The sequence below is a fragment of the Bos javanicus genome, chromosome X (assembly GCF_032452875.1).
Source record: "Bos javanicus breed banteng chromosome X, ARS-OSU_banteng_1.0, whole genome shotgun sequence".
Lineage (NCBI taxonomy): Eukaryota > Metazoa > Chordata > Mammalia > Artiodactyla > Bovidae > Bos > Bos javanicus.
The window spans coordinates 102,241,898-102,269,858 of NC_083897.1; the positions used below are offsets into that span (position 1 = coordinate 102,241,898).

General features: G+C 42.4%; 1 protein-coding gene across 2 annotated transcripts in view; it reads right to left on the reverse strand.

Annotated features, from left to right (window-relative positions):
* Positions 1-10,449: 10,449 nt before the first annotated feature.
* The window catches only part of MAOA (monoamine oxidase A), an 84,650-nt gene continuing 67,138 nt past the window's right edge, over positions 10,450-27,961 (reverse strand). Inside the window, exons 10-15 of one of the 2 annotated variants that reach the window (XM_061410386.1) lie at positions 24,143-24,196; positions 17,934-17,991; positions 16,630-16,727; positions 14,398-14,509; positions 14,090-14,152; positions 10,450-13,903 (exon numbers count right to left, since the gene is read on the reverse strand). In XM_061410386.1, the coding sequence (XP_061266370.1) occupies positions 13,757-13,903; positions 14,090-14,152; positions 14,398-14,509; positions 16,630-16,727; positions 17,934-17,991; positions 24,143-24,196 (532 nt within the window). In that variant the 3' untranslated portion in view covers positions 10,450-13,756. Of the gene's footprint in view, positions 13,904-14,089; positions 14,153-14,397; positions 14,510-16,629; positions 16,728-17,933; positions 17,992-24,138; positions 24,197-27,961 lie in introns of those variants that run through there. The other variant, XM_061410387.1, reaches the window with a different exon arrangement.

The window sequence follows — 27,961 nt, forward strand, 5'->3', positions numbered from 1 at the left end:
ACTATTTCCCTGCCTTGGGTGTCCTTCCCTGTTGTCAGACTGGAGAATGGCTATATTTTGTCTTCAGCCACTCAGCTCCAGAATATCCTTCTTCAGGAAGGTAAGGGGAAGAAAGCCAGCCCATATCCTTCCCCCTAAGCCAACCCATCAAGGCTTGTAGTGCCAATCACACAGAACACCTGGCTTGGTAGGGTGACCCGGATAGCTAAGTGGAGGGCGTTAGTCAGTCAGTCGTGTCCAACTCTTTGTGACCCCATGGACTGTAGCCCACCAGACTCCTCTGCCCATGGGATTCTCCAGGCAAGAATACTGGAATGTGTTGCCATTTCCTCCTCCAGGGAATCTTTCTGACCCAAGGATTGAACTCAGGTCTCCTGCATTATAGGCAGGTTCTTTACTGTCTGAGCCACCAGGGAAGCCCAGGCGAGTGGGGCAGAATACCAGATCCCAGGTTGGTAGGTGATTCAGTCGTGGTACCATGGAGACCAGTGCAGGTGGATTCAGGGGCCCAGACCTCAACAGGGGTATGAAAGGTCTACTTCAGCTGGGAGGGTGGGGAGGTAGGAGACTGGCAGCTTCTGGGTTCCAGTGATATCTGTGTCTCATAGGGAGATGTAGTGAGAATAGGGTGAGATGCTCAGTGCTGACCCCTGACCTAGGACGGCCCCAGACCCCATCTTTTCACAAAGGGTCTGCCTGAGGGGACATGACAGAGGATCCATGTCCAGTAGCCATCAGCAGTCCCCTGGGAATTCTGTGGGAGGCTCAGCCTCTGTTCCTTGGCCTGGGGGAAGGAAGGCCCTCCTGCCTGAACTCAAAAGGGTGTCCTGCCCCAGATTAAGATTTCCTGTTGTTATTCTCTGCCAACTTCCAGAGAAACCCAGACTGAGAATGGCTGGACCCTCACATGGCAAACTCTTCTTTTCCTCTGAATGCTCCTTGACCACCAAGACTGTCATTTCCCTTTGGCTCACCTTGGCTGCCCCCGTGATGCCTCTGCCCCAGGAGACAGAATTGCGCTGGGCACGGGCTTCTTCTTTCTGTCTCAGAGGGACTGGCCATGCAGATCCAGTTTTCCTGGACATTGATCCATGAAGGATGTTATCTGCCAAGTGCTTGAAAGCACCCACCTGATGCTAAACAACCCTGGTGCATGCATGCTAAGTCGCTTCAGTCATATCCGACTCTGTGACCCCCATGGACTGGAGCCCGCCAGGCTCCATGGAATTCTCCAGGCAATAATATTGGAGTGGGTTGCCATGGCCTCATCCAGGGGATCATCCTGACCCAGGGGTCTTCCTGACCCATGTCTCTGGCACCTCCTACATTGGCAGGCAGGTTCATTACCACTAGCGCCATCTGGGAAGCCCAAACAATGCTCATACTGCCCTAATACTGTCCTGTGTCTTTACCTAACTAGAAATGTCTACGTTGGACATATTCAAGCATGCTTGGCTGTGGGGTGCAGAAGGTGGAGGAAAAGACTAGCCCAACTTTGAGAAGCCAGAGGTGCCCTTCCTGGATGCCTCTGTGTCAGTCCCAGCCCTTGAAGTGAGCTGAGGCAAGACTGGATTTGTTCCTTTCTGTGCTTGTTAATTTTAATTTGTTAATTTTGTATTTCAGCCAGACACCTGGTTTCCCCTCAAGATTGGGCATGTCATAAATGATCGAGTGAAATAAATAATGAATAAATGCTTCTCCCTTGGATTCCAATTTAAATCCAAGGAGCCCTGGTGAGATCTGAGGACTGGTCTTGTCAATTATTTCTTCCAAACTGACCTCCAGTTACTAATTGGCTCATTTAAATTCCTTCTTTTGAGGACATGTTACAATGGAAGTAAAATAATTAAAGAGCAGAAGACTTGAATTTGTGGTTGGATATGTTTGAAGCTATGTGATTACCATTATGATGCTGGGCACCATATGAAATTGTGGGCCAGGGAAATGATAGAGGGTTTTTAATTTTTCTCTTGCAGATGATGTTTCATAGTTAAATCTGAATATTAATGAAGATCCTTGATCCTTACTTGCTTATATCTCTATGTGTACCCCAAATACTATCTTTAAGGCAGTGCATTCCAAACTTGTTCACATCATATCACAAAGAGAAAAAATGATTGTATTTATATGGCATATTTTGTAAATGGATAAGTTTACTCCAGGTGGCTCAGTGGGTAAAGAATCTGCCTGCAATGTAGGAGATTCAGGAGACCCAGGTTTGATCCCTGGGTGGGAAGATCCCCTGGTGATGGGAATGGCAACCTACTCCAGTATTCTTGCCTGGAGAATCCCATGGACAGAGGAGCCTGGAGAGCTACAGTCCATAGGGTTACAAAGAGTTGGTTATGACTGAAGTGACAGAGTATGAATGCATGCAAGGTCAATCCATGCCTGGAAGTGAAGTGAGAAGCTTGAGGGCTCCAGCCACATGACACCTCCACCCAGAGGGTTAATGGCCTCCAGATTCTGCACACATTTGAGGTGGCCTTATCATCCGGGAAGACATGAAACATCATTTAAACAAATATGTAATTTTAAATCTTTATGGAGGGAAAGTAAATATAATGATGTGCTGTGCTTAGTTGTTCTGTTGTGTCCAACTCTTTGTGACCCCATGAACTGTAGCCTGCCAGGCTCCTCTGTCCATGGGATTCTCCAGGCAAGAATACTGGAGTGGGTTGCCATGCCCTCCTCTAGGAGATCTTCCCAAGCTAGGGATAGAACCCAGATCTCCTGCATTGAAGGTGGATTCTTTACCATCTAAACCACCAGGGAAGCCCAAAGACAATGATAAGGCATTCTAATGGAGAATCCACAGTGGGGAAAGGATTGTCAGGACAGACATTTCTGAGGAAGTCACTGGTGACCTGAAGGATTTAGTCAAGTAAAGAATGGAGTGGCGTATAGAACAGTCTTTTGGACTCTGTGGGAGAGGGAGAGGGTGGGATGATTTGGGAGAATGGCATTGAAATATGTATAACATCATATATGAAACGAGTCACCAGTCCAGGTTCGATGCACGATACTGGATGCTTGGGGCTGGTGCACTGGGACGACCCAGAGGGATGGTATGGGGAGGGAGAAGGGAGGAGGGTTCAGGATGGGGAACACATGTATACCTGTGGCAGATTCATTTTGATATATGGCAAAACCAATACAATATTGTAAAGTTAAAAAAAAAAAAAGAATGGGGAAAAGAACCTTCCAGAAAGAGGGAACTGAGACTGAAAAGGACTGGTTGTGTCTAAGGATTTATAAGCAGAACTAGATGGCTGGAAGCTTCTGAGGGAGGAGAGTGGCTCTGGGCTAAGACAGGGAAGCAGGCAGGGGATAGAAGCTTTGTGAGCCCTGATCTGTCACATCCACAGCACAACAGCAGCCATTGAAGGGATGTTGTCTCTGACTGAGGCTCAGATTTGCACTTTTCTAAAAGATCCCTCAGGCTACTGGCAGTGTGGTAAACAAAAAGAAACCAGGGCATTTTGATAGAAGAAGACTAATGAGAAAGAGGATAGTACAGAGAAGGACTTCAAGTTGTATTTTTAGAAGCAGTAGTCATAATAAACCACAGACTGCTATTTGCATCTTCATTTTCACTTTTTTAAATTTAATTTTTCTTAACTTGTGTCCGATTCTTCTTCAACCCTATGGGCTGTGCACAGGATTTCCCAGGCAAGAATACTGGAGTGGGTTGCCATTTCCTCCTCCAAGGGATCTTCTCGACCCAGGAATTGAACCCGTGGCTCCAGCAGCATCTCTTGCACAGGCAGGTAGATTCTTTACCACTGAGCCACAAGGAAAGGCCCCTATATTGGACTATAGTTGGTTTACAATCTTGTGTTAGTTTCAGGTGTACAAAAAAGTGAATCTCTTGTACATATACACATCCGTTCTTTTTCAGATTCTTTTCCCATGTAGGTTATTACAGAATATTGAGTAGAGTTCCCTGTGCTGTACAGTAGGTCCATAGTAGTTATCTATTTTATATATAGTGGCATGTATATGTTAAGCCAAAACTCCTAATTTATCCCTCCCCCGTGAATTTTTGTATTTAAGGACAACACTTACTGTTACTAACAGCTTTACCTGCCTTATCCTACTGAATGCTCAGAATAACTGAAAAGCTCCATTTAACAGGTGAGAAAATCTACATTCAATATCAAGATTCAAACCCAGGCTGAGCTGGCTCCAGAAACCTGAGTTGTTCACATTTAAGCTCTTCCCTTGTGGCTCAGCTGGTAAAGAATCCGCCTGCAATGTGGGAGACCTGGGTTCGATCCCTGGGTTGGGAAGATCCCCTGGAGAAGGGAAAGGCTACCCACTCCAGTATTCTGGCCTAGAGAATTCCATGGACAGTCCATGGGGTTGCAAAGAGTCGGACACGACTGAGCGACTTTCACTTTCACTAAGAAGGGTAATTTAACGAAGAATCAGTTTCCAAAGAAAATTCTTAGCACTCGTAAATCAAAATGAACATATAGGAATAGTAAGTATTCTCAGTTATGTGTTAAATCTTAAACTGAAACTACCATGCTTTCCTGTCCCTGAGCTAAACAGTATATGGGAACCCGTCAAAAATAAGTTGGCTGCTTGTCCCAGGAAGTACTTGCTGCTGGAATACAAATCCTTGAACTAGCAAAAATAGATTATTTATTGAGACGAACAGCTTGCTCATCAAGACTCACTTCAAGACCTCAGCCTCACTATGCTTACCAATTGTAAGCTATTATGTCATCAACTCTGCCAATCTGAACCAGTTTTCTGCCTTTCAAGACTGGCTTTAAAAAGCACTCACCCCAAATTGAAACCTATAGACCCTACAAACCCATAAAATCTATATACCTATAAGTGAAAGTGTTGGTCCCTCAGTCATGTCCGACTCTTTAAGACCCCATGGATTATAGCCCGCCAGGTGCCTCTGTTCATGGGATTCTCCAGGCAAGAATACTGGACTGGGTTGCCATGCCCTCCTCCAGGGGATCCTCCTGACCCAGGGATCGAACTTGAGTCTCCTGCATTGCAGGTGGATTCTTTACTGTCTGAGCCACCAGAGAAACTCGTATACCTATAAACTCTGCTCTAATTTCTCCACTTTGAGACACGGCTAAGACTCTGTTAATGTGATGTTCACGTTTACAGCAGTGAGTCTAATAAACTAAGCTTTACTTGATTTGACATGTTTCCTGGTAATCTTTTGGGAGGTCATCAGCTAAGTGTCTGGTAGGAAGCTCTGTTGCCTAAGGGGAGGCCTAAGGTTCTTATAAAAGCACACTACTCAGTTGTGTGTAGAGTCTGAAACGTTTTAGATTAGAACAGGAATCCCCAACCTCCGCGGTCTAATGGCCGATGATCTGAAATGGAGCTGATATTATAATAATAGAAATAAAGTGCACAACAAATGTAGTGTGCTTGAATCATCCTAAAACCATCCCCCCCCAACACCCATTGAAAAATTGTCTTCCACGAACCCAGCCCCTAGTGGCAAAAAGGTTGGGCACTGCTAGATTAGAAAATAGGAATTTACTTGGATAAGAGAATAGAAATTTCTGGTCTCTAGTTTATTAAAGGTGCAAAATTAGAGTCTAGTTTTGTGTTTGTGTCAGGCGAACACATTTGCGTCTCAGGACCACAGATTCCAATCTTTTTGTATCTAAAATAAAATCTAATTCACTGCTAGACCTATTTGGTGTATATTCAGTCTAGGGTGCATGGTTTACCAGCTTAGATGTTGCTCTTTTCAGGGCAGAGTGGCTGAGGTTCTTTCTGTTTAGTTCCACTGAGATCCCATAACTGAACCTATGAGACTCTTTCACATCATTTAAGATGTTAGACACTATTACCCATATGTTTTCTAAATTCATAGAGCCCAGAATAATATAGGCTGTTTGGGGGGCCTCCAAGGTGGTCCTAGTACAATATAATGTGTAGTCACAATTTTGACTCCCAATGCTTAATGAGTAGTTGTAGATGTTTATTGCACCAAATGACTCTAAGTTAAACTTTCTAAAATCCCTCCTTACATTCTGTCTCCCTAGGCTGTCAAGACAGCTTTTGAAAACTCCTCCTTCTCTCCAGCTGCACTCCGTAGCCCCAAGTCGATTTTTCTGAAATTTTCTCTTCTTCTACCCTCTTCCCTTCACCTGCTTTTCGCAAATTAGTTCCCTGCCCAATTTAAGGTGAAAGCAATTCCATCTCTCTCAGCTCCCACCAACGTTCTTCCTCATCCATTGCCAAGATGGATACAACAGATCAAAGGACCAAGCAGTTCTAACCAAAAATCTTACTGGGTAATTAGGACAGTGGAAAGGCTGCGGATATTAGACATTAATATTTTTGACCAATGTTGCAACTGGAAACTAAGAGAAACACAAGCAAGTGTGTTTGGAGGAAATTCTGAATGCAGGGAATGCCTTTTATTTTCTTGAAAGATGAAACTGTCTTGAACACTTTAGGATTTCTGTTGGAAGGAAACATCAGTATTTGGCCAGAAGATGGCACTCTTTGAAAACAAATTTAGGCAGCCCCTTCGCACAGAGGGCTGGCAGACAGAGTCCTAGAGGATAAAGATCTTGGAGTACAGAGAAGGGCCGGGTAGACAGGAACAGAAAATGACTGAGGGGATGAACAATAGTCAGTGGAGCAAAAGGGACTTAACATTCGGGGCTTACTGGTGATACTTGCGGTTTTCTTACCATTTAGCCATGCTATCTGCTGTGGCCTGAATGTTTGTATCTTCCCAAAATTCATGGTGAAATTCTAACCCCAAAGTTGATGATATTTGGGGCTCGGACATTTGGAAGCTGATCAGGTCATGAGGGTGGCATCTTCATGAATAGAATTAGTGCTCTTATAAAGAGGCTCCACAAAGATCCTTTGCCCCTTCCGCCATGTGAGGACACAGCTAGACCTCTATGAACCCGAAAGCAGGCCCTTGCCACACCTCGAATCTGCCAGGGCCTTGATCTTGAACTTCCCAGCCTCCAGAATTGGCAGGAATTAACTACTGCTGTTTATAAGCCATCTAATTTATGACGTTTTTGTTAGAGTAGCCCAAACAGACTAAGATAACAATCTTATTATTTTTTTATTTCCTTTCTCTGCCCTGTATAAGGTTCTTTTTTTGTCTTTTATGTGTGTGTGTGTATATATATATATATATACACACATAAATTTTTATTTTTTGGCTGTGTTGGGTCTTTGTTGCTGCACAGGCTTTCTCTAGTTGCCGTGAATAGGGGCTACTCTGTAGTTGTGGTGCTTGGGCTTCTCATTGTGGTAGCTTCTTGTTGCGGGGCACAGGCTCTAGACACATGGGTTCAGTAGTTGCGGCTCCCAGGGTCTAGAGCACAGGTTCAGTAGTTGATGCACGGGCTTAACTGCTCTGCAGCATGTAGGATCCTCCCGGATCAGGGATGGAACCCGAGTCTCCTGCATTGGCAGGCGATTCTTCACCACTGAGCCATCAGGGAAGGCCCAGCCCTGTGTAGGGTTCTTACTGATGTGTCCCATAGTGATGATGCTTATAGAGGTTTGAGGACAGATCCTCAAAACCTCCCCTTAAATCTCATATCCTTCTGGAAACTCCCCCTAGTATCTCGTGAATGTGCTGGTGTCTGCAGTGCTATGCGCTCCATAAGGTAGGCTCTACCTGTCTTATTTGCTGAATACCAGGGAACAGAGCCTTAAGCTCTAACAGAGAAGAGATTCTTACTAGATACCCAGCATCTTCCTTTGTTTGGATCCTGTTCCTCCAATATATCAGCCAGTTTCTCCAGGCGAAGGGATGTGTCTTGCAGTTTTACCACCATGTCAGTGTAAAGTGGATGGTGTGGTTTTAAAAAGTTAATCCATTCAATATTGATATGCTGCTTACTAGAACTGTATCATAGAAAAAAAAAAGAATTATAGTCAGCAGAGATTAAATGCTGACTGAAGAGCTATGACTTCTATCTTACAGAGAGGGTGCAGTTTTCCCAATAAATTTTGGCACTGCTCTTATCAATCATGACATGGACACAGCAGAAGATAAGAAGTGCCTTGGGATGGGCCACTGGAAGTGTTATTTCATGAGGGGGATTTTTGATCTAGGAGAGCTTTTTTTCTGTCTTTTCCGCCCCTCTCTTTTTGCCCTTAATCAGGCCTTTTTTGCCCATTCCTGAGAGTTTTACCAATTGGTTGCTGGTCTTGGTTCTCAGAACATCAAAGGCATCTGAGAAGAGTTTGGCATTCATGTGATGTAAAACCAAACCTAGCATTTATTTGAGACTTGAGAACAATCTGGACCTCTGAGCAAAGCCTTCATATGTTTTGGTTGGCTAGGAATCTTTTAAAGGAATTTTGATATAAATGTTCTTCTGAGGGGCAGATTCTTCCCAGGTCAGCTGCAGTCCATCAGATCAGATCAGTCGCTCAGTCGTGTCTGACTCTTTGTGACCCCATGAATCGCAGCATGCCAGGCCTCCCTGTCCATCACCAACTCCCGGAGTTCACTCAGACTCACATCCATCGAGTCGGTGATGCCATCCAGCCATCTCATCCTCTGTCGTCCCCTTCTCCTCCTGCCCCCAATCCCTCCCAGCATCAGAGTCTTTTCCAATGAGTCAACTCTTTGCACGAGGTGGCCAAAGTACTGGAGTTTCAGCTTTAGCATCATTCCTTCCAAAGAAATCCCAGGGCTGATCTCCTTCACAATGGACTGGTTGGATCTCCTTGCAGTCCAAGGGACTCTCAAGAGTCTTCTCCAACACCACAGTTCAAAAGCATCAACTCTTTGGCACTCAGCCTTCTTCACAGTCCAACTCTCACATCCATACATGACCACAGGAAAAACCATAGCCTTGACTAGACGGACCTTTGTTGGCAAAATAATGTCTCTGCTTTTGAATATGCTATCTAGGTTGGTCATAACTTTCCTTCCAAGGAGTAAGCGTCTTTTAATTTCATGGCTGCAGTCACCATCTGCAGTGATTTTGGAGCCCAGAAAAATAAAGTCTGACACTGTTTCTACTGTTTCCCCATCTATTTCCCATGAAGTGATGGGACCGGATGCCATGATCTTCGTTTTCTGAATGCTACAGTCCATACTACTCCCTAATGTCTCATGCCTGCTGCTGTTCATTTTAAGCTGCCTGACTCCTGAAGACATGGGATTTTGGACTCTTGCTTGTAAGTGCACATCCCTCCTCCACTTTAATCTATTAGTAACTTGTAGAGGGGGGTTCCTTTGTTGAGACAGAGCTTGAATCACTTCCAGGGTAACTTCCAGTTTTATTTTTCTTCCACATAAACAGTGCAGAATGCCATCTTTAAAGGCAATTTCCTTACCTAACAGGGATAGGTTCACATAGATAGCTCCATTCTATCTGTAAAACCAAAGCTCAAGTCCACAATATCTTTTACCTGACAAAGGGCAACTCTGTTTTTGGCTGGTGTAGAGTATCCATACTGTGGGTACCCCTGCCTGGACTCCCTTGGCCGCTGGGAATCTAGGCTGAGCTCGGTTCACAACAGCAGTTCCTCATCCAACATAACAACCCTTCCCAGCTCTGTTCTGCTTTTCAGTTGCTTATTAGTGTCCAACTCTCTGTGACCCCATGGACCACAGCCTGTCTGTGGGATTCTCCAGGCAAGACTACAGGAGTTGGTAGCCATTTCCTTCACCAGGGGATCTTCCTGACCCAGGGACTGAACCTGCGTCTCTTGCTTAGCAGGTGGATTCTTTACCGCTGAGTCACCTGGGAAGACTCCAGAGGGAAGCCAGTGAAGGGATACAGAAGCCAGACCCCCTTGCCTCAATGGGGGATGATTCTAAAGGGCCCTTTCAGCTCCCTCTTAAGATCTGCTGAGGCCCTGGCTGCAACTGCTTTGTGAGTCAACTCCTGCCCAATCCTGCCTTTCTCACCCCCTTATGTGTATTTCCTGAGAGTCATCCCCAATTAACTTTCTGCCCTGACTCTACATCTCAGAGTCTGTTTCTAGAAAACCTAACTTAAGTCAAGGAGTGAACCGAGATACAGAAAGGCTGAGTGACTCGTCCTGCCATATAGATAGGCAAGCACAGAATTCTGGCAACAAATGCATAAATGGCATAATGCTGACACAAAAAGAATCCTTGAGAACCATCAAGGTCAACCCGCCCTTTTCCAGATGGGGAGACTGAGGCAGAGAACCGAGGCATTTGTTCAAGGAATCATAAGCTAATTAAGTGAAAAAGCTCTGATCAAACTCCACATCTTTTGTGGCCCAGCTGGGCAGATAATATTCTTGTGTTTAATCAGCTTCCAGGAAACCTTGAAAAAATCCAACTCAAACTGAACTTTGAGAATTTGGTGTCCATACCAGGTGGCTTTTTAAGCTCATCCTTCATGGACAACACTTCACTGTAACCTCCTGCTATAAGAAGCCATTTAACGTTCAAGCCATCACCTAAATAGAGGAGCCAGGTCTGAATCAGAGGTGATAGTGCACTTTATTAACAAACAAAACAATACCAGACAGGCAAAACCGTACTGCAGTGTCAATACATACACGTGTACTCCCACGTATAACACTGGGGCACATTTCAGACAGAACAGTAGGCACCAAGTTCACAGACTAAACATGGTTCACAATCCTTCAATACTGCGTCTTCAGGCTGATATACATCCTTATTTAAAAGCTGTGAAAAGAAGGTTAACTTTTCAAATCTCATTCTTAACCTTACTATTGAGTGAGGCTGACAGCCTTCCAAACTGTGAAGCAGGTGACTGAACAGGGCCGGGCTTGATCAGCTGCTTAAACTGACTTGAGAGCAGGTGGAAGAGAAGACCTGTTGCATCTCGGGATTGGATCACCTCATGTATGTGGGAAAGTTCTCAGCTGCCATTTCACCCATAGGCACCACCTGGGCTGGCATTCATTTTTAATAATCTGTAGCTTAACAGGGTTGATCTAATTCGGATGAATTAAAGGGTTCGCTAAAAAGTTTGAGAAGAGGGTAAATCCCATATTCTGGGAGTCCTTCGACATGTGAGACATGTTAACTATGTTAACAACTTGATGACTGTTAAAACTGTTGTCAGTTAAATTTGTCAGCATTTCCCCAGAGGTGTGTCAGAACCAAGTTAATCAGTAAGCAAACAGAAATAACTGAAATAGATCAGGGATGTGATTTCTCAAAGCACTTTGGTATAAAATGCAGCAAGTTCTTACATATTAGGGCATATCCAAGACAATACCAAAACTCTCAACTTAGCTAAAATGCTTTTCAATTGCAAGGTATAGACTGGCAAAAAATCCTGCTCTTTGCTCTCAGGATGTAATTTTGGATTTACAATAAGGTTAATTATGCAATAAACTTGGGTTGGTTCCTCTGGCAATCTTTAATTCCCATTCAATAAAAAAATAGACAGCAGATTAGATTAAGAGTTACTGGGAGATAATAGAAATAAGGATGTGACATGAATACCGAATATGGGAGAAGATAGAAGCAGCAGTAGACTCTTCAGCTTTGAAACAACTGTGCGGCATTTAGTACAGGGGCAAAGACGATGGTATCACTCTATTAAAAATGGTATCACTCTATTACAAATGGCATACTCTATTATAAAAGTATAAAATAATCCAGAGACAGAACGGTTGACAGGGTTAATTCTAAAAAAGGAATTTGAATCTAGCTTATGTACTAAATGTGTGGAAGTGACTCCATCAAAATTTTAGTTGATTTAAATATTTTTGCACACAAAGAACAAGCTTCAGCTAGCTAGAAACTTCATTTAAAATGAAATGCCTCATTCATCAATGATGCAGAATATTACTGGGTATCTACCACCTGGGTAGCCAAGTCCACAGAATCTTCTGAATCTTCTCGACTGCTTTATTTGATCACATCTGTGTTGATTTTCATATATGTGTGTGTGTGTGTGTATACACTTTATGGCTGAAACTTTTGGGTTTTTTAACAAATCTGACAGTTTTGTTTGTTTGTTTGTTTTTTTGCCACATGGGGCAGCTTGCAGGATCTTAGTTCCCCAACCAGGGATCAAACCCTGGACCTGGTGGTGAAAGCACAGAGTCTTAACCTCTGGACCGCCAGGGAACTCCCCCAACAGTTTTTAAAATGGGAAAGATAAGAGGCGAGTACTGTTCTGAACTCACATTTCTCCTAAGATAAACTTAGTCTTCATATATAAAATCATTCAATTTCATGTGTTTTATAAATCTTAATAATGAAAACAAGTGAGGTTATAACAAGAGCCCTAATTTCCTTTCTGTGCTTGATTAGTCTCATGAAATAACAATCAGAAATTTGTCATGTGCATTTCAGTACTTATTTGAGAGAAACTGGCATGGTGGTATTACTCAAAGGTAACCATGTGGAAGTGCTTCCCTGGTGGCACAGTGGTAAAGAATCTGCCTGCAATGCAGGAGACAGAGGTTTGATCCCTGGGTCAGAAATATCCCCTGGAGAAGGAACGGCAACCCACTCCAGTATTCTTGCCTGGAAAATCCCATGGACAGAGGAGCCTAGTGGGCTACAGTTCATGGGGTCACAAAGAGTCAGACACGACTGAGCCAGTAAACAACAATAACAAACCATGTAAAAACATAGTTAACAGATCTGCCTGATTTTATTATGGCTGTAGAAAAAAAGAAAAGAAAAAAATATCTGCCACTAGGGGCCTTCAGAAGGGTCTACCCGAAGAAAGGAAAATACTGCTTCCTTGGAATTGGCAGAATGTTATCAAGGACAATGGGCCAAGTAATGTCTAGCCACCTTCCAGGAGGATGCGAAGAAGCCTACTGTAGTTGGTCTCACGAGGAGCGAAACAGGGAGCTCTCCTGGGGGACAGTCTTGCTACTATTTTGCTCATCTAGGGAGCTACATACCAGTCACAGCAAATCAATTTAAACATCCCTTGGTAAACACTGTCCTCTTTAAGAAAAAGGGGAAAAATGCAAACAAACTATCATGAAGACTAGATGTCTAGAAGTTTAGTTTAGTTTTAGTGTTAGTAGCTCAGTTGTGTCCAACTCTTTATGACCCCATGGACTGTAGCCTGCCAGGCTCCTCTGTCCATGGAATTCTCCAGGCAAGAATACTAGAGTAGATTGCCATGCTCTCCTCAAGGGGATCTTCCTGACCCAGGGATCAAACCTGGGTCTCCTACATTGCAGGCAGATTCTTTGTGGTCTGAGCTACCAGTGTCTAGAAACTTCACAGGAATTAGAAGTGGTCAGGAGATCCCTGAGACAGCAGCCCACAAGATGTTGTGGTCTGAGGGCCTGAACTCTACCTCCACTGCTTTCCCTTATCCAAAGTGGGGGCTGCTCACCCAGGAAGTTTCGAGTCTCTGGGCCTACACTTTATCCTTTGCTAAGAACTTCGAAGGACAGTCACAGGCTGGGCTTTAATCTACTCAACCTCTACAGAGAGAAAGTTAAATGCTTCATTCCTGTGATCATCAGGTATTTTATGTTAAAGGGGAGAAAAATAGGACACAGAAACTGTTTCTCATGAGCATGTCAACTTTAACTTCTTGATGTTAAGAAATTGATCACAGGTTATTTTTCTACCAATCAACACGAGCTGGTCTACAGACAAATCACAAGATGGAGCTTGATCTTCTGGAAATTAAGGAGGTCATACACTGAGATTAAACTGAGGGGTTAAATCAGTTCACTTAAAGATGATCTGATTGCACGGCTGTTCTATGGGTCAGCAATTTGCTTTTGATGATACCGGGGAAGGATAAGCAAAAAGCATGAAGCCAAAACTTCAGGATCGGCTTAGCAGCCTGAATCTGTACATCACAAACCACAGGGCAGTTATCGATGTGGAAAACCCAACAATCTTCAGCAGGCCTGATACGGAAGGCAGGTTTCTCTCCCAGAAGCTGGGGGTGATCTCTACAGCTGGAACATCCTGGATGAATGAACATAGATCGTTAGCAAAAAAAACTCTTGCAGGAATAAGGAGTGGTAAAATATATCTGTAAAATCAGTATCTGGATCTGCCCTGGAGAGTGGCATCTACAAAGACATCAGAGGCTAGAAGTTGTGATTTTTATATGCGATTCCTGGTCTATAGAGATGGAGCTACCAAACTTACTTCAGCTTCAGGTTCTTGGATCCAGATATCTTTGGCAGACAGCTTCCCCAAAGCATTCAAAACCTGAAAGAAACAAAAAAGAAAAAGAAAAGACCTGAAAGAAAGTGGCCATGGTATTATGAGGTTCTGTACTTTCGACAGATTCAAGGCCCTGCTGGCCACAGATGAGCCTCATGAGTGGAGTGAGGGGCAGAGAAGTGGACATCTATTAATAGATAGATGATCAGTGGCACGATCTGGAAAGACCAGATGACAACTACGTCAGTGGACTCAAGAGGGAGAGCCAGCCATTCGGCTTCCTGTCTTACCTCTCTAGCTGCCCGTTCACCAGCCTCTACTGCTCCTTCCATATAACCGCTCCATTGTGTGGCAGTCTCCGTGCCAGCAAAGTAAATCCTGCCTACAGGTTGGCGAATAACCCTTCAAGGGAACAGAGAGGTCACACAGTTACCTGGGAAGGCGCTGAGGGTAAATGAGCTAATCGTGGCCCTCACCTAAAACCCCACAGAAGACAAGGAAGCCCAAATTGTTTCCAAAACTCCTATGCAACTCAGCCAAAGGTGAAAGGCTCCTCCTTGTTTCCTGGGTCTGCACCAAAGGATCTGAGCTTTCAAGCCAGAGAGAATCAGGATATGAGATCATCAATCGCTAAAGATAATGAGACCTTTTTCTAGCTAGCTAGAATTAAAATGTAAGAACATACATTAAGTCCACACTCAGATTCATTTGCTGCATGTTTCCTATTTGCAGTCCATTCTGCTACCTACAGTAAGGGGTGTGTTCTTCATGAGATCTCATCTGACTGCCGGGAAGAACAATGGTGGTGAGTGGGAAGACAGGAAGAGGAACTCATTTCTAGCAAAGGAGAGATCCAAAGGATTATGTGTCTATCTTCTTCAAAAACAACCTCTGGGAGTTTGGGGTTAGTAGATGCAAACTGTTACATATAGAATGGATGGACAACAAGGCCCTATTGTATAGCTCAGGGAGCTATACTCAATGTCCTGGGATAAACCATACTGGAAACAAATATAAAAAAGAATATGTAAAATGCATAACTGAGTCACTTTCCTGTATGGAAGAAATTAACACAACACAGTAAATCAACTACAATTAAAAACAAACAAACAAACAAACAAACCTCTGTACAATTAGCTTCTATGGATGTATCCAGAGACTGGCTGAGGGTAGTGAAATGGGCTTTCTCTTACAGAGAGGTCTTGGTGAAAAGAACCACGGAAAGGCTGGGCTGAATGAGCCACTGTCCCCTCCTACCTTGTTGGCTTTGATTCTTACAGCCACTTGCATGAAATCTCCTAAACCGTGTACCTCCACCCCAAAGGACTTCACCTCAACCTGCCGTCACGCCTTTTTCCAACTCAGGAATCCTTGGCTTCATCTATCCCTGATCCTAGTCCCATCTCCTAGACTTCTACTTTGATTCCAGAACCACTCCAGTTCATCAATACTGTTATCACTAACAAAGGCTATTCATTCTCGGCTTGAGATTTGACAGAAATAGCCAACACTAACTGCCCTTTGGAAAAGGAATTGTAAAAAGCACCCAAGATCTAAATAGGGTTCCCCATGAACCGTTTAATCTTGCATCAGATATTGATGACTTTCACTGAAATACTACACGTGTCTATTGAACTCAAATCATTGCGTAATTAATAATTCAATTAAGAAAAACAAATGAAAAGCTCATATAAGGAAAGGATTATTAACAAACCCTTATTCCTTCTCTGTGGACACACATGACCTTGAGTTAACATTTTAGGTCTGTTCCTCTAGAAACCTGATGAAGGCATGAGGCCATATATGTTACCAGGCAACTGCTGCTTATGGTAAAAATGGTTGTCCTCCACCCCCTCACTGGTAACTTGTATCTAGGCTGGGAAAACTCATAAATTGCAAATATCTGGAAAGAGTCTAAATATCTGGGAAATGTTTGGGCTTTCTTGAGCATGCTGCCTCTTGTAACTGGGCATATCCTTTGTGGAGATCCTAGATACTGCCTATGAGGCTCTTTTAAGACACAAAGGCTCCTGTGAGCTAAGGGGTTTCTAAGCTAAGGTGAATTTTCCCATCTTGTGTGCATGTCAACTGCTCACACCTTAGCCGTACACAGTGAGATGCTTCCCCATGATGTCTGATGCTGCTCTGCTGGCAAGACATCTTTAGCCCATGTCCTTTTCTGTAGATTGGTGCCCAGGAGCCTAGGGTAGTTGTGCAAGACTAAATGTTTAGTTGAGCTCAAGAAGGCTCCTTGGAGGACATTGCAGCTTGCAGGATTCTCACGTGTACCAGTGACTCCTGAATTCCTCACCAGTGCTCTGCAATTGTTCTATGTGCTGCCAGGCACTGTTCTACATATGGACATACTTCTTTTCCTATGGACACCTAGAGAATACAAACTATCTGGGACATTACATATAGGAATGCTGATTCCTGTTTCTAAAATCCCCACTGAGCTTGGCTTATGTAGCTTTAAGCTTGGCACACGTCTTGTATCCATTGGTACAGTGTTTGGGTAGTACCTTCCGTATTGAGTCATGATCCCCGGGGGGAAGTAGGCAGTGTAGCAGCCTCCGGAGTACTGCTCCTGACACCAGTTCTTCTCTTCATAGTGCACTGGCTGCAGTTCAGGGGGAGAAAATTTCAAAGGGAAGACAAAGCTGAAATGCTGCCAGTCAACAATTAAGGCTCTTATGTGCTTTACTGTAACAAAACGTTTAAAGTTTATTTTTTTAAAGTAGTCCTGTTTTTCTAACTTAAGGGGAAACATGACAGTACCAAGTAATGGCCTTTTGTGAGGTACCAACAGACAAAACACATACACTTTGACTTTCTCAACCTCTTGCCTAGGAGAGACAGGAAGTATCCCAATATCTGGAAAAGAGGGTATCTCTATGTGGATTTTGAAGTCTTTAAGACTCTATCAACAATCAGGTTCTGGAAGGGTTTGCTCAAATCTCTGCATTCTTTAAATAACAGACCTTACTTCCCTATCTACCAGGGCATTACTGCTAAAAAAGGGGTGGGGGGTAGAAGGGAGAAAGTAGAAGGAAAGCATAGTGTCTAAGAAAAAGGCTTTTTTCAGAACCACTTCTCTCAGCTGGAAATGTGAATGATGGGAATACTATTAAAAAGAGGACACTTAAAGATGAAAAATATTTCCCAAGGGACGTGAGAGGACCTTCTCTGATTTCCCTAACACATTCTGCAAGTTTAGTCTTCCAACAGTTCAGAGAAAATCCCCTGGAAGAGCCCCCCCCCCGCTCTCTGCTAGGGTCTTTAAAAATAATTTCATCCTCCTAATTGCTTTCAGTGGTAGATTGAGAGCACCGAAATTCCTAAATGAAGTGTAAATTGAGTCTGCAGATGGAAAAACAAATTAGTATGACTTTGACCTGGGCAGAGAGTCCAGATTCAGTCTATCTTATCAAGTATATACTACTGTGTCTGCATCAACAAATAATGATATAGCTGGGATTTTATTTGGCAGTGATCAGTTGACGCTGACAAGAGGGCAGGGCCTCTGTTCCAGGGACTGATCTCAGTCACCCTGGAGATAATACCTGCAGCTTCTGCCTCTCATTACTCCTGGCTGCCAGTTATCCAGCGAGCATTTAAACAGCCCAAGGAACTGCTGCATCAGAAATTGCATGCACCGACAGCAGCATTTTAACGGCCCTTTGTGACTGCTGAAGTTAATCCTCCAGTAAGCATATCCCTTTATACTCTCTTCATAAGACTGTCAGGAAACCAGAATCTGCTTTGCTTTACCACTCAGAGCAAACAGAGCAGAACCTGCTAGGGATTAAAGATGGGGATTTCTTACATGTAAAGCTTCTTGAGATCCTAGCACTTTGGCGTACAGTTCACAGATTTTTCTTTTCCTATAAAAAAAAAAGAACCAAAGAATGTGAAGGAAGTAATGACTGATGAGTATGGAATAAACACAGTGAGTTCCAGGGTTCTTGCAATGAACCAGATTTATTAAGTGAAAAATTAAAATCAATGGCCTTCAGTCACTACACTGAATGACCAGTTCCTTGAATCTCTGCCCTCAAATTAACCCTCTTTTTCCTGACACAGTTATGTGCTTTGAAGATTCAACCGACTGTTCTCTTTTACATTTTTGCCTCTTCCACTACCTACTACCATATCTTTTCAAGATTAAAATGGAGAAAATGAGATTGAATTAAATTCAGTTTTAGGAATTGATTCTAAGTTACTATTTGGAAATATGCAAAATTCTAAATCCCTTTTATAAGTCTATAGTAAGTATGATGTGTCTTTTAACTATCCTATGTTTATGTTTTAAATATCTACCAACATATAAAGCTCATTTAATCTTTTAAATATAACATAACACATGCTATACTAGGAGAGGCCTATGGTCATTCCAGGGTAGTAATCTGTCACTTGTCAGAATGGTCTGTGGACACAGTACTGGGTCCTAAGGGCATGGAGGAGCAGTGGGCATGATGTGTTATGTGATATTACCTTAAAACAGTCTCTGACCACCCTCATAATTCATTGTGCAAATGACCAGCACAGAACATGGCACATACTGTATCTTAAAAATCAGTAGTTTTATTCATCTAAGCACTTCTTTTAAAAAAAGATTACCATTAATTTATTTTTATTTGGCCATGCCATTTGGCCTGCAGGATCTTAGTTCCCCAACCAGGGACTGAACCAGAAGTTAAAGCATTGAGTCCTAACCACTGGACTGCCAGAGAATTCCCTATCTAAGCACTTCTTGAAACAGATACATTTTAAACTCACAATCACTCTTGGTAAAGTTTAAAAGCTCTAATTTACTAAAATTACCCATTTTAGAAATGAATAGGTCTGTTTTAGAAATTGTTTAAACAGGTTAACACTGATCCAGTTATACATGTTAGGTATTTATCTTTTTTAGTCTTTATATAGGTTAAATATTGAAAGTGCTTCAAAATACTTTCTTATACACTAATAAATGACTGGAAAAAATTGCTAAAAATGTCATAAAGGGTTTAATTCAAATCTGTAAGATAAGCATTAAAAGCTAAAGAGACAAATGGTAAAAAAAAAATATTGGGGGGAAGGAAGGAGGTAAGGGAAGGTTATAGTTATTAGAAATAAATTTTAAAAGATGCCAATTTCATGTTGCCAGTTACAATAGAAAACAAGTGTTCCCAATTTCACAGGTGTTCCCAATGTCTCTGAATAATGTTGGACAAGGTGTAACTTTATACATTTACCTGAAGGCTCACACTTATGTGATTTATACAACTCCTAGAGTTTCCATCCCGTGGCTATAGTAGTAAATCAAGAGAAGGAGGCGGAATGATAGATGCTGTTTACCGATACCACTTTACCATGGAAGATTTTAAGGGAGAGACAAATGCCACTTCTGAGGTGATGTCACACATCATGAGATAGCTATTTAAGTTCCAGTACAGACAGGCAAGATTCACTGTCCTTCAAGGAGCTGTTCATACTACAGCTCAATAATGACAAAGGAAAGGCAGAACTGGAAGAAGTCTCAAGACTACTGTGTACCTGTCTGTCTCTCTCTGTGTAATCCAAGCCATTCATTTCAGACATGAAGAGACTGAGGCTCAGTGCGCTCAAGAGACTAGCTCAACATCACTCAGCTCATTAATGGCAGGGTCAAGGGTCTACTCTCCTGAGCATCCCACCTGTAGTAGGTGCTCAATAAAAATTTACTGAATCAAAATCCATCCTCAGTCCAGTGTGGTACCCTCTTTTCTACTCTATGATATGACCGATTCTTACCTACTTCACAAGAGTGTTACAAGAAATAATTCTGATATTTTGAGTCAATAAGAAAACAAAAATATTGACAATTATTATCCTGAAAACTTAACAATGCTTCATTTACTTTAGGTACATGTAATAACATCTTTGTTAAAACAGAGTGAACTCTAAAATGTAATCAAACTACTCTATAGTTAACTTTTCATTCAAGAACAGTAAACCAGTTATCATAGAAATTTGTCATTACTGACTGTATTTCACATTATTAAATGAGTCAATGATGAGTTCTAATGAACACATAGGAAATTATCTTCTCTATCCCTTCCTCCCATTAATATAAAAAATTTTTAGAAAAGTTATATAAGATAAGGATGGTACAACAATGCACTGGTTGCTTAGCTAGGCTCTAAAAATAACAGAACATACTTTAAATGATGTACAAAAGAAGTCATTGTGCAAGTTGGATATACGTACTGGTTTCTAAACCTGGCTGCTCATCATAATTACTCAAAAGGCTTGTTAAAATATGCAAATACTCAGGCCCCACCCCTAACCTACCAAATCATAATCTATCAGCCTCAGAAAAAATATATTTTCCAAACATCCTTTGGGAAATGTTGACGTAGTTTGTTCTGGGAACTATTACTTGAGTCAATGACATTCAGAATTCCAAGTGGTTTTGCCTTATAAAAACTTTTGAGAAGTTTAGCCACTATGTGGAATCAAAACCAAATGTCTACATCCAGGCTGGTATTTATTTTACTATTAATAAGGAGGGAAGGCAGGAAATCCAAAAGAAAATGTCAAGCTTAGTATGACATAATGAAAAAAAATACACATTAGATGCTATTCGTGACTTTGTCACAAGCTGGCTATGGAGCCTTGAACAAATCATTCCCCATCGCCAGACCCCCAACTTCTTCCTCTATTGAGTGAGTAGGCAGACACTAAAATAGTTCCCCTTTCCTGACATCAAATCTCATGGTTGCTCAAATAAACAAACCCATGTGCAATTGTGGGAACGTCTGCGGCCTTTCCCTAACTTGCAAAGTCATCAAAGTAACTCTCAAAGCAAGGTCTGCTAGTTGATTTGCTGCTTCATTTTTAAATCAAATGCAGAGAGAAGTATATATTTGCACGCACACCCTCTTCAAAAGCTAACAAAGGATTTAGGGTTATCCCTGTCGTAATGAAAGGGTTTGCATAACTCAATGAAGCTATGAGCCATATCATGCAGGGCCACCCAAGATGGAAGGGTCATAGTGAAGAGTTTTGAGACAATGTGGTCCACTGGAGGAGGGAATGGCAAACCACTCCAGTATTTTGACTGTGAGAACCCCATGAATATTATGAAAAGGCAGAAAGATATGACACCAGAAGATGAGCACCCCCAGGTTGGAAGGTGTCTAATATGCTACTGGGGAAGAGTAGAGGGCAGTTACTAATATCTCCAGAAAGAATGAAAGAAGAAGCTGGGACAAAGCAGAAATGATGCTCAGTTGTGGATGTATCTGGTGGTGAAACTAAAGTCCAATGCTGTAAAGAACAATATTGCATAGGAACCTGGAATGTTAGGTCCATGAATCAAGGTAAATTGGATGTGGTCAAGCAGGAGATGGCAAGAGTGAACATCAACATCTTAGGAATCAGTGAACTAAAATGGACAGGAATGGGCGAATTTAATTCAGATGACCATCATATCAACTACTGTGGGCAAGAATCCCTTCAAAGAAATGGAGTAGCCCTCATAGTCAACAAAAGAGTCTGAAATGCAGTACTTGAGTGCAATCTCAAAAACGACAGAATGATCTTAGTTTGTTTCCAAGGCAAACCATTCAACATCACAGTAATCTAATCACAGTAAGTCTATGACCCAAGCAGTAATGCTGAAAGAGGAATAGTTCCATGAAGACCTACATGACCTTCTAGAACTAACACCAAAAAAAGATGTCCTTTTCATCATGTGGGGGTTGGAATGCAAAAGTAGGAAGTCAAGAGATACCTGGAGTAACAGGCAAGTTTGGCCTTTGGAGTACAAAATGAAGCAGGGCAAAGGCTAACAGAGTTTTGTTAAGAGAACACACTGGTTATAGAAAACACCCTTTTCCACCAATACAAGAGATGACTCTATGCATGGACATCACCAGATGTAATCAGATTGATTATATTCTTTGCAGCCAGAGATGGAGAAGCTCTATACAGTCAGCAAAAACAAGACCAGATCTGACTATGGCTCAGATCACGAGCTCTATAAGGGGCAAAATTCAGACTTAAATTGAATAAACTAGGAAAAACCACAAGGCCATTCAGGTATGATCTAAATCAAATCCCTTATGATTATACAATGGAGGTTATGAATAGATTCAAGGGATTAGATCTGGTAGAGAAAGTGCCTGAACAACTATGGAGAGAAGTTTGTAACATTGGACAGGAGGCAGTAACCAAAGGCACCCCCAAGAAAAATAAATGCAAGAAGGCAAAGTGGTTGTCTCTGGAGGCTTTACAAATAGCTGAGGAAAAAGAAAAGTGAAAGGCAAGTGAGAAAGGGAAAGATATACCCAACTGAATGCAGAGTTCCAGAGAATAACAAGGAGAGATAAGGTCTTAAATGAACAATGCAAAAATAGAGGAAAACAACAGAATGGGAAAGACTAGGTATCTCTTCAAGAAAACTGGAGACACCAAGGGAACATATCATGCAAGGATGGGCATGATAAAGGACAGAAATGGTGAGGACCTAACTGAAGCAGAAGAGATTAAGAATAGGTGGTAAGAATACACAGAAGAATTATACAAAAAAGGCCTTAATGGCCCAGATAACCATGATGATGTGGTCACTCAACTAGAGCCAGACATCCTGGAGTGTGAAGTCAAGTGGGCCTTAGGAAGCATTGCTATGAACAAAGCTAGTGGAGGTGATGGAATTCCAGCTGAGCTATTTCAAATCCTAAAAGATGATGCTGTTAAAGTGCTGCATTTAATATGCCAGCAAATTTGGAAAACAGCAGTGACCACAGGCTTGGAAAAAGTCATTTTTCATTGCATTCCTAAAGAAGGGTAATGCCAAAGAATGTTCAAACTACCATACTATTACACTCATTTCACTTGCTACTAAGGTTATGCTCAAAATCCTTCAAGCTAGTCTTCAGCAGTACATGAACTGAGAATTTCCAGATGTACAAGCTGGATTTAGAAAAGGCAGAGCAAATTGCCAACATCTGCTGGATCATAGAGAAAGCAAGAGAATTCCAGAAAAACATCTGCTTCATTGACTCCACTAAAGCCTTTGACTGTGTGGATCACAACAAACTGTGGAAAATTCTTAAAGAGATGGGAATATCAGACCACCTTACCTGTCTCCTGAGAAACCTGTGTGTAGGACAAGAAGCAACAGTTAGAACCAGACATGGAACAATGGACTGGTTCCAAATTGGGAAAGGAGTATGATAAGGCTGTGTACTGTCACCCTGTTTATTTAACTTATATGCAGAGTACATCATGCGAAATGCTGGACTGGATGAATCCCAAGCTGGAACCAAAACTGCCAGGAGAAACAACAATCTGAGATATGCAGATGATACCACTCTAATGGCAGAAAATGAAGAGGAACTAAAGAGCCTCTTGGTGAGGGTGAAAGAGGAGAGTGAAACAGCTGACTTGAAACTCAACATTCAAAAAACTAAGACCATGGCATTTGGTCCCACCACTTCATGACAAATAGAAGGGGAAAAAGTGGAAGTAGTGACAGATTTTATTTTCTTGGACTCCAAAATCACTGTGGATGGTGACTGCAGCCATGAAATTAAAAGACGCTTGCACCTTGGAAGGGAAGTTATGAAAAACCTAGATGGTATTTTAAAAAGCAGAGACATCACCTTGCTGACAAACATGCAATAGGTTTGAACACCTATGTATGGATCTGCTTTTCAGAAAAAGTACATGTTGGAGAACCTTGGAGATGGAATAAAGGTCATTGGGACTTGGCCTCTTAAGCTTTATTCAGAGCTACCATTTTTAAATGATTTTTTTCCATCCATCTTACTGAGAAACCCTACCTCTCAACCCCTGTAAAACAAACACAGAGGTGTAAAACTAAATTAATATATGCACGTGGGAGGCATGAGTCAAAAGGGGGCTAGCAAAATACAAAAAGGTTGATTTGTTGGGATTTTGAGATTAACAGATTATTGCATTTTTCATAATGTTATTATACTGTTGTTAGTGCATCAAGCACAATAAAAAGCTAACCTTTTACGTGTTTCAGATGTAAATTCTTACCTTATATCTTTATGCACTTTAGCGAGGCGGTCAGCTTTTCGAGCGAGGATGAAGCTGGGGAGAGAAATTACGTTTGAATGATTAGGTGACGGTGGTTTATCTTAAGAGTTGTCTCTTCTTTTTAAAGTGTTCTTGCCTATATCTACAGTAATACCCTAAATACAAGCAAGTTCCATTCCAAGAACGCATCTGTAAATCCAATTTTTTCATAAGTCCAACATAGTTAGCCTAGGTACCCAACTAACACAATCGATTATATAGTACTATACTCTACTACTAATAATAAATCTAATAATAATAATAAGTAAGTAAGTGTTAGTCGCTCAGATGTGCCCAACTCTTTGCGACCCCATGGACTGCAGCCCACCAGGGTCCTCTGTCCATGAGATTTTCCAGGCAAGGATACTGGAGTGGGTTGCCATTTCCTTCTCCAGGGGATCTTCCCAACCCAGGGATTGAACCTGGGTCTCTCGCAATGCAGGCAGATTCTTTACCAACTGAGCTACAAGGGAAGCAGGCTTATAATATTTTTCACACAAATAATATATAAAAAACAAACACAGAAAAAAACACTTTTAGTCTTACAGTACAGTACCTAGAAAAGTGCAGGCGTATAGTACAACAGCTGGCATATGGGGCTGGCACCCACGTTTGTATCTTTGAAAATTCACAACTTGAAGGTTTGTACGTAGGGGATTTACTGTACTCAGCACTAATACTACTCTCCCAACACTCTCCCATTATTTCCATATACCAGAGCAAATGCCAAGCTGTCCTCATCTGCTTCTGGGTCCAAAACCCCTGCCAGGGGTGGGCTCCTAAACAATATATCACTACCTACTCAATATTTTATAGCCAAAGTTCAGTACAGTTCTTGGCATACAGTAGGAAATTGACTATGTAGATGAATTAATGTTGCATTAAATGATGAGCCTGGTAATGACTGTTGCCATCTGTCAAGTTACTTGATAAAAGCTGGAAAAACAAATATCAAAAAGTGCTTGTTGGGAATTCCCCGGTGGTCCAGAAGTTAGGACTTCGAGCTTCCACTGCAGGGGGCACGGGTTCAATTCTTGGTCAGGGATTTAAGATCCCACATGCCAAAGGCATGGCCAAAAAAATAAATAAATAAAGTGCCTGAAGTGGATGCCATGGTGGGCCACCCAGATTCCTCTTCAGGACCAAACACTCATTACCCTCAGCTCACAGCCAAACCCCTCCCTAGCAATTATACTCTGCAGCAGAGAACTGCCTGGTGAAAGGTCCCATCCCTTCTCAGAATGAATGCCAGAGTGCGATGGGTACCAAAGCCTACCACACAATGCAGACACCCAGTGCAGATACCTCTGAAAGGCAATCCTTACTTCGAGGCCTCTGTTGGGACAACACTGGAGCCCAACCGTTCCCTCTGCCCAATCCTGATTCCTTCCCTCCCCCACAGGTAGTATGTGTCCATGTGCTCAGTCACTTCAGTCGTATCTGACTCTGTGAGACCCTATGAACTGTAGCCTGTCAGGCTCCTCTGTCCATGGAATTCTCCAGGCAAGAATACTGGAGTGGGTTGACATTCCCTTCTCCAGGGGATCTTCCCAACCCAGGAATAGAACTTGCATCTCCTGCATTGACAGGCTGGTTCTTTACCACTAGCGCCACCTGGGAAGCCCAGGCAGCACTCCACAGAGCAATTCCTGATGAACCTCCTAAACCCAAATCTCCACCTCCAAGTTGACTTCCTGGGAAACCAGCCTAGCACAGTTCTCAAATTCAGTGACTCAGTAAAACTCAGTTATGATCTGTCTGCTTCCCTTTGATCAAGTAGATTCTACTTATTATGCTATTATTGCTTGTATATTTTAAAGAATGGAATTGTAACAAGAAATCCTTAGCTATACTATGATTAGAAAGCTTGCCAAAAAATCCAAATGAGCCAAAGGACAATGGAGTGATTTCTCCATTTAAGAAAAGTTTTAAAATTGTATTTTTTTGTTATTTTTCTAGACAAAGACAAATAGATCAGGACTGAAAATGCAAGGGATGAAGACAGAAATTTTGTCCTCTCCCTCAATTCCCTCTCCCCCAATTAAACTGTTCCTCAATTTGATTGGCCATTCCTTTAGAGTTGTTATTTGAGATCATTCTGGGAAGCAAAGATATAAAATGCATTTGTGTTCACCCAGAGAACAGTATTTCAGAGGAAGCTGTGGAATCTTTAAGAAATTTGAACCATTGAACTCTGGGAGATATAGTCATGATTTTGCTTGATTTAACTAACACTTTATGTTGTGGCTTGCTGGTAAGGTGAAAGTGAAAGGGAAGTCAGTGGTGTCCAACTCTTTGCTACCCCATGGACTGTAGCCTATCAGGCTTCTCAGTCCATGGGATTTTCCAGGCAATAGTAATGGAGTGAATTGCCATTTCCTTCTCCAGGGGATCTTCCCGACCCAGGCATTGAACCCAGGTCTCCCACATTGTACACAGACGCTTAACAGCTGGTAAGGTGCTAGGTGCTAAGTCACTTCAGTCATGTCTGACTCTTTGTAACCTGGTGGACTGTAGCTCATCTGGCTCCTCTGGAAAGAACACGAGTGGGTTGCATACCCTCCTCCAGGGGATCTTCCTGACCCAGGGATCAAACCCACATCTCTTGCATTGGCAGGCAGGTTCTTTACCACTGCACCACCTGGGAAGCCGTAGTACTAATGATTTTAGTTAAATTTTAGGTGTATGCAACAATTGTATGTGGTATTTCAGTGAAAATCACCAACAGCTGATAGAAGATTAAATGATCTATCTGAAAGCCTTTTAGATCCTGGGTGCTTTTCACAGTTCCTTTTCTAAAGGGCAGTGAGTGTTGGTTCTGTCTGTCAAATCTCAAGTCCTAAATGAAATAACCTCTTTGATCTAACTGTAAGAATGGACAATTATCATCCAACTTTCTTTGGTGTTTTATTGGGGAAATTATACACCCTGGCTTTGGGGTGGGAACATTTCACAGCTCTAAAGTACAAGGTCCTTTCTAGTTTCCAAAGGCAAGTAGTTATCACACACAGTGCTGGGCAATTACAGCATCCCTATCTTCAAGGCTTTCATTGCCTAGAGCAAAGAGCAGGGCAGAGGCAATATAGCTTCAATGCAAGAACAGGGTGGAAGCAATTTTCCAGATAAAACAGATTAGAATATCACTTTCTCAGTGTGTTAGTCGCTCAGTTGTACCCAACTCTTTGGGACCCCATGGACTATAGGAGCTGCATAAATAAACCCATTACCATCTAGAAGGCTTCTGCAATCCATGTCCTTGTTGCTGTGCTGTGCTTAGTCACTCAGTCGTGTCCAACTCCTTGCAACCCGTGGACTGTAGCCTGCCAGGCTTCGCTGTCTTTGGGGATTCTCCAGGCAAGAATACTGGAGTGGGTTGCCATGCCCTCTTCCAGGGGATCTTCCCTACCCAGGGATCGAACCCAGGTCTCCCGCACTGCAAGTGGAGACTTTTTACCATCTGAGCCACCAGGGAAGCCCATATCCTTGTGAATAAAGCTAAAGAAAGCCCAGAACAGCGGATGCCACAGTATTTCATTCCCAGGGCAAGAAAAACATCAATATTCTTTCATCTTCAGTCAGATAGGTCTTGACCAGTAGTCTCTAGAAACCTCTGTCTCAACTTCTTGCTTTTCTTTGGCACATAAAAAGGGACAGCAAACTCCCCAATCTATGTATTTTCTTGCCCAGTGGGGTCGGAGATGAATAGGGTACAATGTTCCTATAATCTTTACATTGTGAGCACCTGCCCTTGCCAGGGAAGCTGGTGCTCTTTCTTACATC